General features: G+C 43.0%; 1 protein-coding gene across 3 annotated transcripts in view; it reads left to right on the top strand.

Moving 5' to 3' along the window:
• Positions 1-4,688: 4,688 nt before the first annotated feature.
• MIER3 (MIER family member 3) overlaps positions 4,689-14,801 on the top strand; it is a 21,592-nt gene continuing 11,479 nt past the window's right edge. Inside the window, exons 1-7 of one of the 3 annotated variants that reach the window (XM_083576191.1) lie at positions 4,689-5,014; positions 5,892-5,969; positions 8,219-8,364; positions 9,470-9,604; positions 10,499-10,619; positions 12,416-12,501; positions 13,814-13,889. In XM_083576191.1, the coding sequence (XP_083432317.1) occupies positions 8,266-8,364; positions 9,470-9,604; positions 10,499-10,619; positions 12,416-12,501; positions 13,814-13,889 (517 nt within the window). In that variant the 5' untranslated portion in view covers positions 4,689-5,014; positions 5,892-5,969; positions 8,219-8,265. Of the gene's footprint in view, positions 5,015-5,422; positions 5,492-5,891; positions 5,970-8,218; positions 8,365-9,469; positions 9,605-10,498; positions 10,620-12,415; positions 12,502-13,813; positions 13,890-14,801 lie in introns of those variants that run through there. The other 2 variants (XM_083576190.1, XM_083576192.1) reach the window with 2 other exon arrangements.

Here is a 14,801-nt window from a genome sequence, read left to right as displayed (position 1 = left end):
GTAATAGCATAGGCAAACTTGGCCATCCAGATGTTTTGGGACTACAACTCCCATCATCCCTGACCACTGGTCCTGTTAGCTAGGGATGATGGGAGTTGTAGTCCCAAAAACATCTGGAGGGCTGAGTTTGCCTATGCCTTGTTCAACTTCTCAGGAAAGCATCCAAGCACTCAGTCTGGTTTTGCATGCCTGTGACATAGACACTTGTTACCCATGAATCCATTGGCTCTTGCCATGACAGCCATGTTTCCTACTTTACAGAGAACAATCGTCTGTTTGACGATCTCCAGGGGCTATCTAGTGCAAGTCCAGTTTAAAGATGAAGAACTATAAGAAGAGAGAGCAGGGACTTTGAAGTGTCCAGCAAGTGATGGCACCTTGAGAGCAGATTGAGGAGAAATACTGTATAGGTTACCATCTGGCCACATGTACTGTATCTCTAGTTAAGATGCAATAAAAACTTCAAAATGTGTATCTATATATAACAATGAGCATATGCATTTTTTGTGCAAATCCCCTCCCCTCCAACATTTCCCTTCTGAAAATAGGGATGTCCTGTTGTATCCCCTCCATTTCTCTGCTGAAAAGAAGGACATCTTATTTCATCCTCTCCAACATTTCTCTGCTGAAAATAGAAACATCCAAAGGTAAAGCAAGACGGCTCCTATAACTCCAGGATTGTCCCTGGGAAATCAAGACACTTGGAGGGTCTGAAATCCTTTGCAAGGATGCATTTGCTCTTTCCTATCAATCTTTTCTAGCAAAGTGGCTTAAATATATTTATATAAATATATAAATCATTCAAATGGGGGGGACACGGCTGAAGCAGTGACCTATTTAAAGTTAGCTAGTACATTCATGACGTATCAGAGGCAAGGTTTAAACCAGTCCATTTATCATTGCCATCTATAATATCAAACTGGCTTGGTTACTTGTACATTACATGCACTAATTTGGTATAACCAGTGCCTGGCCGTTGGGTCATCTATCCGTCCTGGTGTGCTGCATGTCTGCACAGCAACTGGGGGCAACAGTACAGCTAAGCACAAGATCCAAGGTGGAATGTTGACATAAGGATTGCCTTGCTGGCTCAGACCAAGGTCCAGCATTCCATTTCCAGCTAGTGGCCAACCTGATGCAGGAGATTTCCTATGCCAAGTTGTACCAAATCTTATTTTCTTGATTTACAAAGTTTATGCAGCATGTTTCAGCCACACTTCCACAACAGTCTACATAAAAAAAAAACCAGAATAAGGAATGCAAATTACAAATATAGTTTAATAAGAATAATTTTATTATTTACGGTATATGCTGCTCATCTGACTGGGTTGCCCCAGCCACTCTGGGCAGCTCCCAACAGAATATTAAAAACACAATAAAACATCAAACATTAAAAACTTCCCTATACAGGGCTGCCTTCAGATATTAACTGCCCCCCCCCCCAGAAAGCTTATTAAAACCACAGCAACTGGAAAGCAATGTAAGCTTTAAAAGCATTTTTGCCTGATGCCAAAAATAAAATAAGATAAATAGCAGTGCCAGAAGTGTTCTGAACCGCAGGCCCAAGGGAGTACTCGTAGGAGTGGTTGGGTGCAGGGATACCAAAGAAGGATGCCAAAAACATCAGCATGGCCAATTCTAGTGCTTTATTAAGAAGGTGCAGACTTGCAGCAAAGCAGCCTTTGCAGACGCACAACAGACACTGCACCAAGGAGATGGTTTGCAAACATGCAAATATTCTTTATACAGAAAACAGCGTATGTCATTTCCCCTGCCCAGGTGAGGGCATAGGTGGCAAACACCCAAATCTTACAGATAGTTCCCATTTCTGGGCTCAGAGCCCAGTACCCCAACCTCAGATAAGGATAACACCAAAGCAAGCCAATTAGCTCACATCAAAGAAAGTGAATATAAACATCTGTGAGCTCATTGCTGCAAAAACTAACAGTTAATTGTGGGGTTATCTTGACTACCAAGATGGTTGTTAGCAAAGCTTCTGAAACAGTTCACCTTTAGCTCAACACAAGTAGTGAGTATTCCTTGAGAGGGAATTCCACAGAATTCCTTCTCCAGGGAATTCTGGGGAGCACAAGACCACAGAGAAGGCTCTCTCTTCTGTTCACCACTTGACTTCTGAGGGCAGTGACACTCGTAGGGCAGTGTCCAAACATGACCTCAATACATGGACATTCTTTTGGACCACCAGGCTTTAAGAGAAGCGGCAGCACCATTAAGTTTCTTGTGTGTGGCTCTCTCTCCAACACTTTCAGTCTGGTTGTTAAAGCATGAGTCTTTCCTATCAGCCACACCATTAGCACCTTTCACCAGCTTGGGTTGGTTCATCAGCTGAGGCTTTTCCTGGGTAGGGGTAGTCTGGCCACATTGACCCATGCTCTGGTAACCTTCAGGCTGGAGTACATGTGATGCTGCCCTTGAATTTTTTAAATCTTTATTTCTGTCTATCAATGCCAATCAATTTCACTGAATGACCCCCAAGTACTAGAAAATGAGAAGGAAAGGAATTTCTCTCTGCTTACTTGCACCTCACCATGTAAAATTTTATAAACCTCTCTCAGTCCCCTTTGCTTACTAGCTTTCCCCCATAAATTAAAAAAAACTCTATAAGCATTTACCTTTTACTCACTGGGAAGTGTTACAACCTCATCGTTTTAGTTGCTCTTTTCTGCACCATTTCAATTTATGGATTATTTTGAATTCTATATGCAGCCATACCCAGGCCTAGAGTTTATAAAATGACATTGTGGTACTGACCCTTTTATTTCCTATTCTTTCCTTACAATACCTAGCATGCATTTGTCTATTTTAACTGCTGTTGCACATACCTGATACTGTACTTTCATAGAGCTGTCAACCATTACCCAAAGATCTCTTTCCATTATTTACTAGCACATCAGATCCCCATTTATACAGTATGTAGATTGGGGGGGGGGGCTTGTTTAAGTGCACATCACTTAATATTGTTATGAGTTGGAGGGAGGAGCTATTTGCAGAGGCTCTTACAATTCCAGGTTTCAGCAAGTATTGGAATCTAAGCAAGGAGTCAAATTCCTGCAATAGCCAAGGCTAGCTTCCTTGTGATGTAATGGGCCATTAAGGTAACAAAGGAAGTGGCTCGGCACCAGAGAACAAATAGGTGGACCCCACTCCCTCAACTTGCTGGTAGTTAGAAAGACAAAGGCCAGAATAGGGAGTATGAGTTATGTGATCTAGAAGGTAGCAGCTGGAAGCAGCCACCTGGGAAGCCAGAGACACAGAGTGATGCCTGATTTCTGTTTGAATCCAAGGTTGCAGTTATGAGAGAAGCAAGACCCTTGGGGTGCTTATGCTGTGAACCCCTCCGTTGTTGGCTCAGGTTGTGTGTGTGTGTGTGTGTGTGTGTGTGTGTGTGTATATATATATATATATATATATATATATATATATATATCATAAAGACACCAGTCTCTGCTGTCCCTCATTCCAAAGGAAACAGTAACCCTGGGTAAGCGCTTGGAACCCCTGGAAACTAGCACTGCTCAGAGATTGGGATGGTGTGACACAACATGTATTTGTACTGAACATTCTTTGCTGTCTTGTTGCCCATTCACCTTGTTTGCATAGATCACGCTGAAGTTCTTTTCATTCTGCTTGAATTTTCACCCAGCTGAATAACTGGGTGTTGTCTCAAACCTGGCTAACTCACTGCTAATCTGTGATTCCTAATGATTTATGAATAAGCTAAATATCACCAGTACCAGATCCACTGTTTGCCTCCTTCCATGATGAGAACTGCATGCTTACTCCTATCCTCTGTTTCCCTTTATTTAACCAGTAATAGATCCATATGAGGCCCTACACCCTTATCCCATGATGTTTACTCAGGAGGACCCTTTGTGGAGAGAGACTGTTAAAAAAAAATTTTAGAAATCCAAAATATAGTACCTTTCAGATCACCCCCATTTATTTGTGGACACAAGGCATTCTAAAAAGTTGGTGCGGCACATCAGCACCGTGTGTGTGTGTGTGTGTGTGTGTGTGTGTTATAGAGGGAAATAACACAATTGTCATTGTTCAGAACCAGCTAAATAATGCATTTTCGATGACTGAAAACAAAGCTATGTATAATATTGCACTCTTATAGTGCAATCCTATGTGTGCCTACTCCAAAATAAGTCCTCCTTTAAATGTTTATAGGATTGCCATTTTAGACTCCTCCTTGTGTGACCTGATTTGGGAGAGCTCTTACTACCTGCTTTCTTATGCAATGCTCTTTGGAAGTGGACCACATATTAACGTCAAGTTGACGATTTTTGCAATCACCGTTTTTCAAAAAAAATGCGGCTGGCTTCAGGAAGGGCATTCTACAGGTTGCTGTATGCCATATGCTCTCGTCCAGAAGATATAGAAAATATTGGACCTTTTTTGCGGGGGGGGGGGGTTGGAGCTGGAATAACATCCCACCCCCCTTTATATAGGGCAATCCCCTCTCTTCTCCCTAATCTATGCTGCGCTGGGCCTCTCTCTAAAGAGGACTCTTCTCTCTTCCCAACCCGCTCCTGCCGCGTCGTCCCGCTGTCACTTAAAGTCGTTTCTCCGCCATTCGCCCCCTTAGCCAGGATGCGAGAGACGGAGGAAGAAACTCCCTGTCAAACTTCAGCAATAGGCTCGGGGGTTGCTGTCAGCTGCTTGAAGGGAACTGGGGGGGGGGAGAGGAAATATCCCCCTTTCGTACCCCCGAACATATTGGACGCTCCTATCAGGACACTGAGGGAAAATTGGGGGAAGAGTTTTGACAGGATGGGAAGGTCTGCGCTGGCTCCCACAACCTGCGCTTCCGCCGCCGCCACCTTCCCCACATCAACCAGCCCGCCCGGCTAAGCAGGCAGCCTCGCCTCCCTCCCTCTCCGGCCGGCTCCAGCCCCAGTCCCGGCCGGGCTGCCATTGGCTTAGCGGCCCCATCCGGGCACTTGGCGCATCGCTGCTGCTCAGCCCGAGCGCTCCCAATATGGCGGAGGTGAGCGGGGAAAGCGGGTAGGGGCGCTGGGGTCCGGCGGGCTCCTGGCGGGGCTCCGCTGGCGGGGCTCCCCCTCCGGCCCCCTGGGCGGCCCCGTGACTCCCTTACGGGGGTCGCCGGCCCGCCTCGGGGGCTTCGGGGGCCGCCGGGCTGCTGCTGGAGCCGCCTGCCCCGGCGGAGCGCAGCCTGCGCGAGTAGGCCGCGGCTAGCTGCCGTCCGTCTCCCGATGGCTGTCTGCGGAGCTGCCCGGCCGGTCTCCACCCACAGTCCCGCGGCTGGGCGCGGAGGTGGAGGGCGCTCGGGCCAAGCCCTTGCTCCGCGGGGCTCCCGAGGAGGGCCAAGGCCGCGGGATGGAGGGGGTCTGGTGGGGCTGAGCGAGTTTTGTGGGGTGTGAGTGTTTTTCCGACGGGCGGTCCGGCTGCCTTCGCCGCTGCTTTTCGGACAGCCCCTGTCAGCGCCCGGGCGGGCCCGGCCGAGGTGGGGACGCGGGTGTCGCGGGGCCCTCCGGGTCGCGTCAGTGGGTCGGTGGGGATGGGGAAAGCGAAAGGGGCTCCGAGAGGCGACGCTCGAAGGGCTGGGCGGGTGTGGGGGGAGAAGCTACGGCGAAAGGGATGGGCGGCCGGACGAGGGATGGAGGCTCCGGAGTTGCGCCCTGGTCGTGGCGGGTGGGGAAAGAGGGAGGAAGGGATGCTGAGAGACAAAAAGGGAAGGCGAAGTTGGGGGGGCGGCGGCGGAGAGAAGTGTGTGCGAGAAACTTGAAATGTGTTCCATTAACAACAAACCCACCCACCCCTTTTCGCCTCCCTTTTCCTTTCCACCTTGTTTTTTTGGTACAGCTCATCTCTAACCAGTTCTTTCTCCCGTTGCTTGTTTCCAGGCTTCCTTTGGGAGTTCGAGCCCAGGTTTGTCCTGTTCAGTTCCTTCTTCTGTGATTCCGGCAGTGGGAAGCTTTTGGGTACGGTTAAGGGCCAGGTTACAGGCGCATCTGTCAAAAGATGCTTTGTGTATTTTCTCTGTTTACAGTGATTCCCCCACCCCACCCCACCTCCTCCATCTTTCCTATTTTGTTTCTTGGTTTTTTCATGTTAAAAGTCACTTGTTTGGCTCTAGAAGGGCCGAGCCCTGTAGAGCTGTTCTCTCTTGTACAATCTGCAGTGACGGGTTGCAAAGCTGTTGTGGGTGTTGTAAAAGCCAGGCATTTAACTTTCTAAATAAAATCTATGGTACATGCCGGGCAACTTGCCTTAAAATGTAAGTCAGTAAAATCCCTAATGCTAGTTGTTTGCTGCTTTCGGGAGTCACTCCTTCAGCAATCCTCAAACTGCTTTCTGCTTTGCTAAATGTATGCTTCTGCAGAAGTGTGTCCCCCTGAATTGAGAAGAACTTTCTTATTGAGAAATGAACTTAAAGTTGCAGCCTTGAAATCTGAGATCTTCAGAATTGAATAATGTTGATTTAAATGGAAGTTAATTATTCTTTTATTTTTTAAAAAGTTACCCTGGCTCTTGGTGGCTCACAACAGTAAGAACAGCAAAGTACAGCCAAACCAAAGTACATCAGACAGAATTCATTTTTAAAAATAAGAAATGCAAGTTATTCCTAAGTAAGATTGTGCCCACGTGAAAGTTGCATATAAATCTCATTGAACTTAATGAAACTTTGTTCTAGCCATGGCTAGAATTAGGCTGTGAATGTAGGTAGGATCCTTTTTATGTAGGATGTAGGCTTGGTCTTATTGCTTTAATTGCTTTTGTAGTCATTATTGTTGCTGTGTTTGTAGAACTTACATAACGTCAATGAATAGAAGCAGATGTGGAACTATTTGTCAATGAAATTGAAGTGTAGTGAATGTTAATCTTAATTTGTCTTCTAATGAAATCAAATGCAAAATCCTGTATCCTACATATTTTCAAAAGTTGCCAAATTACCTAAACCTATTAATAGAGTAATTGAGAAAGATTACTTAGTTTATGTAAGAAAGCTTAACTGAATTAACTGAGTATAGGATTCTGTTATTAAATATACAGCCTTTTTGGGAACATCTACTTTAACTCTATATACAAAATAAAAGAAGCTACAAGAGTACTCGACAAACAGACTCATGCAAAGGGGCTCCTTTATCCCCCTTGCAGCCTCCCTGTGCTCTCCATAGCTGCTCTGCATGGTTGGGTAACCCTTTAACAGGTTTTTGTTACTTTAGATTAAATAAGTACATTTTATACTTATAAATAAGTATATTTTTCAGTATATTTTAGCATCAAAGAGAGGAAACTTTATTTTAAAAAATGAAATTGGAAGATCTGTGTGAAATTTTTATTTACATTAGCATTTCTCCATTTCATCAACTTCAGGTAAATTAGATTTCATTGAAGTATCATCTATGCATTTAAATTGTCCTGATTCAGATACTTCACAGTTACTTGGAAATGTGCAGTTCAAAGTTGGTCCAAAGATATTGGGTTTCTTTAAATCAAGGAGATCTTCTGATATCCAAGCTTATGCAGTCCAAGGAAGTGGGCATTCACCACTCCGATATGTTACCATTAATTTGCAACACAATATATACTGTCTTGGTGTGTTTATAACAAGCATGTTGCATATCTGGGGCTGTTTTACACAGCTTTTTAATAGTATAACTTCTCTTGCTAGTTAAAAATGACTTGTCAACGCTTAATGTTGACTTGTTTAGATGGTGTTTCCCTTTCCTCCAAACTGTTTTTAACCATATTTTCAAGTGAGTCAGCTTCTAATCAGCGACATTTTTTCCTGTTCAGTAGGTGTTTGTATACTGACACTACATTTCTGAAATCTGGGATCCAATTTATTTATTTTTGCGTTTCCTACAAATAAAGAACCGTGCTTACATTTGAGCTCATACATGCATAGTTAATATTCATGCAAATAATTAACATACAGTACTTGCAACAAAGGCTGTAATTAAGTGTCACTAGGACTTTTCTTCCAGAGCAGTCTCTTCACTTGCCTGGTAGAGCTATTCCAGAATAAGAGGCATGAGGCTCATTCTCTTTTTGATTTAATTGCAGTCCATACAAGTGTGTGTACAACTTGTGCATAATAAAAATGGATGCTGATGCTTCTTCGTTTGGAGCATTAACTTTGGAACTTAAATGATTTTTTACCATTGTTTTTTAGTGTTGATATCATTTTGTGTGTTCCTAAAGTGATTTAAATTGTTTTTTATAGTTGGCTCTTTATCTTCTGAGGATCATGACTTTGACCCTACAGCTGAAATGTTGGTACATGACTATGATGATGAAAGAACTCTTGAAGAGGAGGAAATGATGGATGAGGGTAAAAATTTCGGTTCTGAGATTGAAGACTTAGAAAAGGTAAGGAATTCTTCCCTTAGGCATGCTCGATCTTTAGTATAACTTTGGTTAAATTGTGTGTTCATTCTTAAACACCAAAGAAATTGTGGGGAGAATTTTCGTAGAATACCACTGATCTGACTCAATCAGTTTAAAAAATTATGGGAACAAATACTTAAGGAACAGCAGCAGAAAAACTTATCTATTGATATGACAACAATGCAAGATGATAGAAAACCACTCCCGCACAGCATCCCCTTACACTCTGTCACCTTAAATACCAATTCTAGATTCAGAAAAAAAGGTTATTGTATATTTTTTTTTAAAGCAAATTTGTTTACTAAGCAGCCATCAGTACTGCCAGCACTTTAAGGAGATCAAAGGGTAGTATAGCTGTATAGTCGTACCTTGGATCCTGGACGCCTTGGTACTCAGACATTTTGGCTTCCGAATGCCGCAAACCTGGAAGTGAGCGTTCCAGTTTGCGAATGTTCTTTGGAACCCGAACGTCCGACAGGGCTTCCGCAGCTTGCAATTGGCTGCAGGAGGTTTCTGCAGCCAATCAGAAGCCATGCTTTGGTTTCTGAACATTTTGGAAGGTATGACTGTACTGTGTACAAGGCTGTTCAGGTGCTATTGCAGAACCATATTATAGGATGCCCAAGTGATAGAATGTTTGTCCGTTGCAGGTAAAGTGACAGCACAGGATCAGATTGCAAATGTCATCTCTGTTAATTTATATTGCATATTTAAATCCCTCTTCTATTTTATTTATTTGTAAAAATTATATCCTCTCCTGCCTCATAAAATGATCACAGGACAGGTCATTGCAATCAGACATCTAAAATTTAGAATCTAGTTTTTTATATAAGATCTCTCAATACAAGGCCAATTCTGAGAATTCAAAAAGTTTGAAGAAAGAGGAATGTTTTTACTTGGGCTGAAAACTTAACTAAACCTTAGGAGAAAGAGTATTTAAATTAGATTTTCCTATATCTTAGATTTGGATAATCTTTTTTTTTTTTTTTGGTAGTTGTTAAAACCATTTTGTTTCTGCATATTTAAAAATACGTTGTTGTTTTTACAAATGGCAATGCATCTTTTTTTCCTTTGAAAAAAACCCCAGGAAGGAAGCATGCCCTTAGAAGATTTATTGGCATTCTATGGCTATGAACCGACAATTCCAGTTATAGCAAGTTCCAGTGCAGATAGTTCCCCAAGTGAACTTGCAGATGAACTGCCAGACATGACTTTGGATAAAGTAAGTCGTAAACATATTTCTTTGTTACAGTGTGAGGCAGGAGACTCATGGGTTCTATGGTTACCATGAAATCCCCTCATTGCACTGAACGTTGAGGCCCAAATGTTCTGCATTTATGCAAAAATCTTTGAAATCTGACAACAATTTTCCTTTAACTTGTAGATAATTAGTTTCAATTCAGCACATGCTTTCCCTGGAAGTAATTTTTTGTGATGAAAACAGTAGTACAAATGGTTAGGATTGGGCTATAAGTTGAATAACTGAGTTGTATCCAATGGTGCCACTCACTTGAGAGTAACTACTTCCAGTAGCAAAAATGAGAAGAAGTTTTCCCTCTCTCCACTATAGCCCCTCACCCTTATGAAGGGCAATGATTTCATAATAACTGAAAATTGCCTGCCTTACCATCAGCTAAATAACAGTGTTGGATATAACTCATGTAACTCAAAATGAAAGGAAAATGAGATATTTATAATGTTAAAGACATTTTAAAAAAGTAAAAGTGATTTCAAATAAATAGTATGCATTACATCTACATATACCTCCTTTATCAAATGTTACTTTGTAGTTTCTTTTGAACACCCTTTTCTTTCAATTGGTCACATTGTCAGTATTGAGTTGCTAGTGACAGGCTGTAATTTTTCATATATACAAAGCTCAGGTGCTTTATGTAATTACTGAAACCTAAAACTACTGGATGTTTTAATTGTTTCCCTTTATCTCTTGCATTTTCTTAACTCTGACTCTAACTGAGTCTGATATAAGTAGTAAACGAAATTATAATACGAAGGTCCCTCTTCTCCGGGCTTCCACATAAGGAATATGATGAATTTCAAGATACAGTTACTTCTTCCAGAGTGGAATGATACTAATGATTGACTCTTCTGATTACAGGAGGAAATAGCCAAAGACCTATTGTCAGGAGATGATGAAGAAACACAGTCTTCTGCTGATGATTTGACACCATCGGTTACTTCACATGAAACTACAGACTTTTTCCCTCGGCCTTTAAGATGTAGGGGAAATAATCTTAATATGTTGTGTTTCAGAAGATTGTGTCAGAAGTAGAAGTATTAGGACTGTTTACAGATAGGTAGCCGTGTTGGTCTGCCATAGTCAAAACAATTTTTTTTTTTTTTCCCTTCCAGTAGCACCTTAAAGACCAACTAAGTTAGTTCTTGGTATGAGCTTTCGTGTGCATGCACACTTCTTCAGATACTGTATCTGAAGAAGTGTGCATGCACACGAAAGCTCATACCAAGAACTAACTTAGTTGGTCTTTAAGGTGCTACTGGAAGGAGAAAAAAAAATTTTTTTTATTAGGACTGTGAGATTGATTCAGTCATGCATTTTGCTCTCTAACTGAAGGAACATATTCTGTCTCGGCTTGTTGCACTCAATTATTTCAAATGCAGCCAAGGCAGGATAGGCTTTTGGTCTACACATGGTCCATTTTGTACTGGTAAATCACATGGTTGTGAGATAAAAGTGTGAAATTTAATGTTGCAGCAGTGCAGAAGTACTAACCACACCACCTAGTAGACTTTCAACAAACTGCATAACTTTAATTTATCTAAAAAATGGGTGCCATGGCAGAGTTGGTGAACAAGTGTGCATCTGTGACCATGCTTCATTTTCAGGAAGAATAATTCTTAGTATGTTAGGAATAATCACAAATCCTTTTTGACACGTATGCTCTAGAGGAGGGGTTATTGGTAACCAAAATTCATAAAACTATCCTGAAACACTTTATTCATGTGTTTTGAACTTGCAAACCTCCAGATAGTGAAAGAAACTATAGTGTGGAAATTACTGAAGATCATTTAATAGGGTCAGTATTACATATGTCTCCCCCTCTCTTATTATTCTTTTGTGGTGCCTTGCTGGAGAAAAAATTGTCACAGGAATTTGTTGCAGTTCCTTTTATCAGCCACTTACTGTGCATTTTAACTTATCTGAATAAATACTTCTTCGTGTGCAAATTGGGAGCAGCAGGCACAGAAAACATTAGAGCAATCCAATTTTCATTTAATCACTGGCATACTTTGTATTGCTTTAAACTGAAATGTGATATTTCTAATAAACCTATGTAAACAGAGCACTGTGCATAAAGCAGTGTAAAATGCAGGGGCCATGCCCTCCGCTTTACAATTTAAGTAAGACGAGAAACACAATGAAAGAGAGCAGTGGGAAATGTAATTTTGGTTTACAGAGTTCTGTAGAGGCTGGTGTACATGCATTTGGTAATTGATCATCTGAAAGCGCTAATGTCCTCAGCCTTCTGAATCATGGTTCTGGACTTAAGCTGCACTCCTTTACTCCAGCTTTGACTACCCTGTGGCTGTCTGAATGTTGCTGGACTTTACCTCCCATCAACCCTAACTACTGGCCCTGCTGACTGGGGCTGATGGAAGGAGTCCCAACATCTGGAAGACCACACAGGTTAGCTTTTCTAGACATGTTTAACCTGGGAGTAAATTCTACATTACTCAGTAGGACTAACACCAGAGTAGACATTGGGTGGTATTCAGTGCTAGTCCTTGAAGTGAATGGACAGGATTAACTTAAGTTCATTCATATCAGTGAGTCTACTCTGAGTAGGACTTTGTTTAATACAATCCAGAGGATTACCCTGTCAGACTCTGATGCCTACCCTTTTTGTGCAGCGGAATGTAACTGATGATTTTGCTGTCTAGTGCCCAAAACAAAACTATAAAAAACTGTTCTCGGAACTACTTACGTTGCAGTATGCGAAATTCAAGTTGTTAAATATGCCTGAATTAAGACTTGTTCGTTTTCCATTATAAAAAGCAAATACTACATGTGATGGTGATAAAGAATCTGATGGTGAAGATGTGGAAGTGGATGCGGGGAATTCATCTGAAGATTTGCGGAAGGTAACCCTTAGAATGACCCACACTAGTAGATTTAAACATACAGTGGTGCCCCGCAAGACGAACGCCTCGCAAGACGAAAAACCCGCTAGACGAAAGGGTTTTCTGTTTTTCGATGCGCTTCGCAAGACGAATTTCCCTATGGGCTTCCTTCGCAAGACGAAAGCCCATAGGGAAATCTCCAGGACAGCGGGGAAGCGCAGCGCGTCTTCCCCACTGTCCTCGGACCTCCTCCGAAGGCTGGCGGTGGGGCGTAGAGACCTCCCACCGCCAGCCTTCGGAAGGCTCCTCCCAAGGCTGGCGGTGGGGCGGAGAGACCTCCTCCCACCGCCAGCCTTCAGAAGGCTCCTCCCAAGGCTGGCGGTGGGGCGGAGAGACCTCCTCCCGCCGCCAGCCTTTGGAAGGCTGCTCCGAAGGCTGGCGGCGGGAGGAGGTCTCTCCGCCCCACCGCCAGCCTTTGGAAGGCTGCTCCGAAGGCTGGCGGTGGGGCGGAGAGACCTCCTCCCGCCGCCAGCCTTCGGAAGGCTCCTCCGAAGGTTGGCGGTGGGGCGGAGAGACCTTCTCCCCGCGCCAGCCTTCGGATGGCTGTCCTGAAGACTTGCGGTGGGAGGAGGGTTTTCCTTCCCACCGCCAACATTCAGAATGCTGTTCTGAATGTTGGCGGTGGGGAGGAAAAACCCTCCTCCCACCGCAAGCCCCGGGAACAGAGGAGAAGCGCTGCGCACCTTCCCCTCTGTTCCCGGACCTGTCCTGAAGGCTTGCGGTGGGGAGAAAAGCCCTTCTCCGCACCGCCAGCCTGGCAAGCGGTCTCCATAGGAACGCATTAATTGATTTTCAATGCATTCCTATGGGAAACCGTGCTTCGCAAGACGAAAAACTCGCAAGAAGAAAAAACTTGCGGAACGAATTAATTTCGTCTTGCGAGGCACCACTGTACTTAAATAACTAAACTGAGCCGCATATCTTGGATACATAAAGACTGAAATTAAAATATATGAAATATGCATTTCCCTGGACTTACATTTGATGCTGCTTTGGGGCATCATGGGCAGTGTTCTGCTTGCCTGTGTAAGCTTTTAGCTACCCCTCCCAGTAGCAGCCCCTGTGAAGGCTCCTACAGAAGTCAAGGGGATTGGCAGCTCTCAAAAGAAATATTGTTGCTTCCCCTTTGTATTCTTGGAAGTGAGAAAGTTGGATGTTGTGCAAGGAGAGAAGATGGTGTTTAGATAATCACCATTTAGTTTACAATTGTTTTTTTGAGAGCTATATATGAATAAACGTATAATTAAATACTTTGAAAAAAATGTTTCTTCAGGAAATAATGATTGGTGCACAGTACCAAGCAGAAATTCCACCTTATTTGGGCAAGAGCAGCAGCAATGATGAAAAGGGTGAGTTCTCATTATTTTTCTTGATTAATGATTATATTGTTTAAACTTGTACACTGCCTTGTGACTGTTGTATCAAGATTTGAAAATTGCATTTTGGAAAGTTGTAGTTGCAATACTCTCAGGGTAGAATGTCAAAGGGCCATGGCAGTGCAGGGAATGGAGTAATGCATTTGGATCCTGGACATCCAGTTCTAAAGTATCACTCATCCATGGAGCTCACCAGCTGTGTTTTACTATCTCAGCCTTATCTCTAATTCACAGGGTTGTTTTGAGTCTTACTGGTGTATTATGAAGCACTTTGTTTTCTGAAAAGTAGTACAGAAGCAGGTGCAATCATCTCATTATTTATTCTTAGATACATGAAAGCTAGACTCAAGGTTGCCTTCCATAAACTTGTAAACAGAGGGCAAAGAATGCAAAAATATTTGTAGAACACAGCAAAACTTCCCATGGGAAAAAATCACTTTGAATGTCACAGCTAGCACACCCTTTACTGCCGGCCGACACTGAAGATTGTATTTGTAACAATACAGTATTTGTAACAGCATTTAGTCGGGCAAAGATATGTGGAAGATGGCTAACACAGATTTTCTGGGCTGTTGATTTAGTAACATAGAATGAGGTGCTAGCATTTTGGCACCAGTGCAGTTCTGCCATACAGCAACAGTTCCTTGTAGTCCCGGCAAGGGGGAGAGGGTTGTTGGCAGCCTTGCAGCATGGTATCTTTTTTTGAATGGGTATCTCTTTTTGAATTTTGGTATCTTTTTTTGAATCACGTGAGAGCAGTCCTTGTTACCTAAAGGCCGTCTGATGGAATCTTTGAGGCATCCCTCCCCTTGAAGTGACAGTCCATTTTCCTGTCTTGCTTAAAGCAGACTTGTATGTTGCACCTGCTCTTCTGGCCTGATTTAA

This window comes from Podarcis filfolensis (genome assembly GCF_964270895.1).
Source record: "Podarcis filfolensis genome assembly, chromosome: 11".
Lineage (NCBI taxonomy): Eukaryota > Metazoa > Chordata > Lepidosauria > Squamata > Lacertidae > Podarcis > Podarcis filfolensis.
This window is presented reverse-complemented; position numbering and strand designations above follow the sequence as displayed.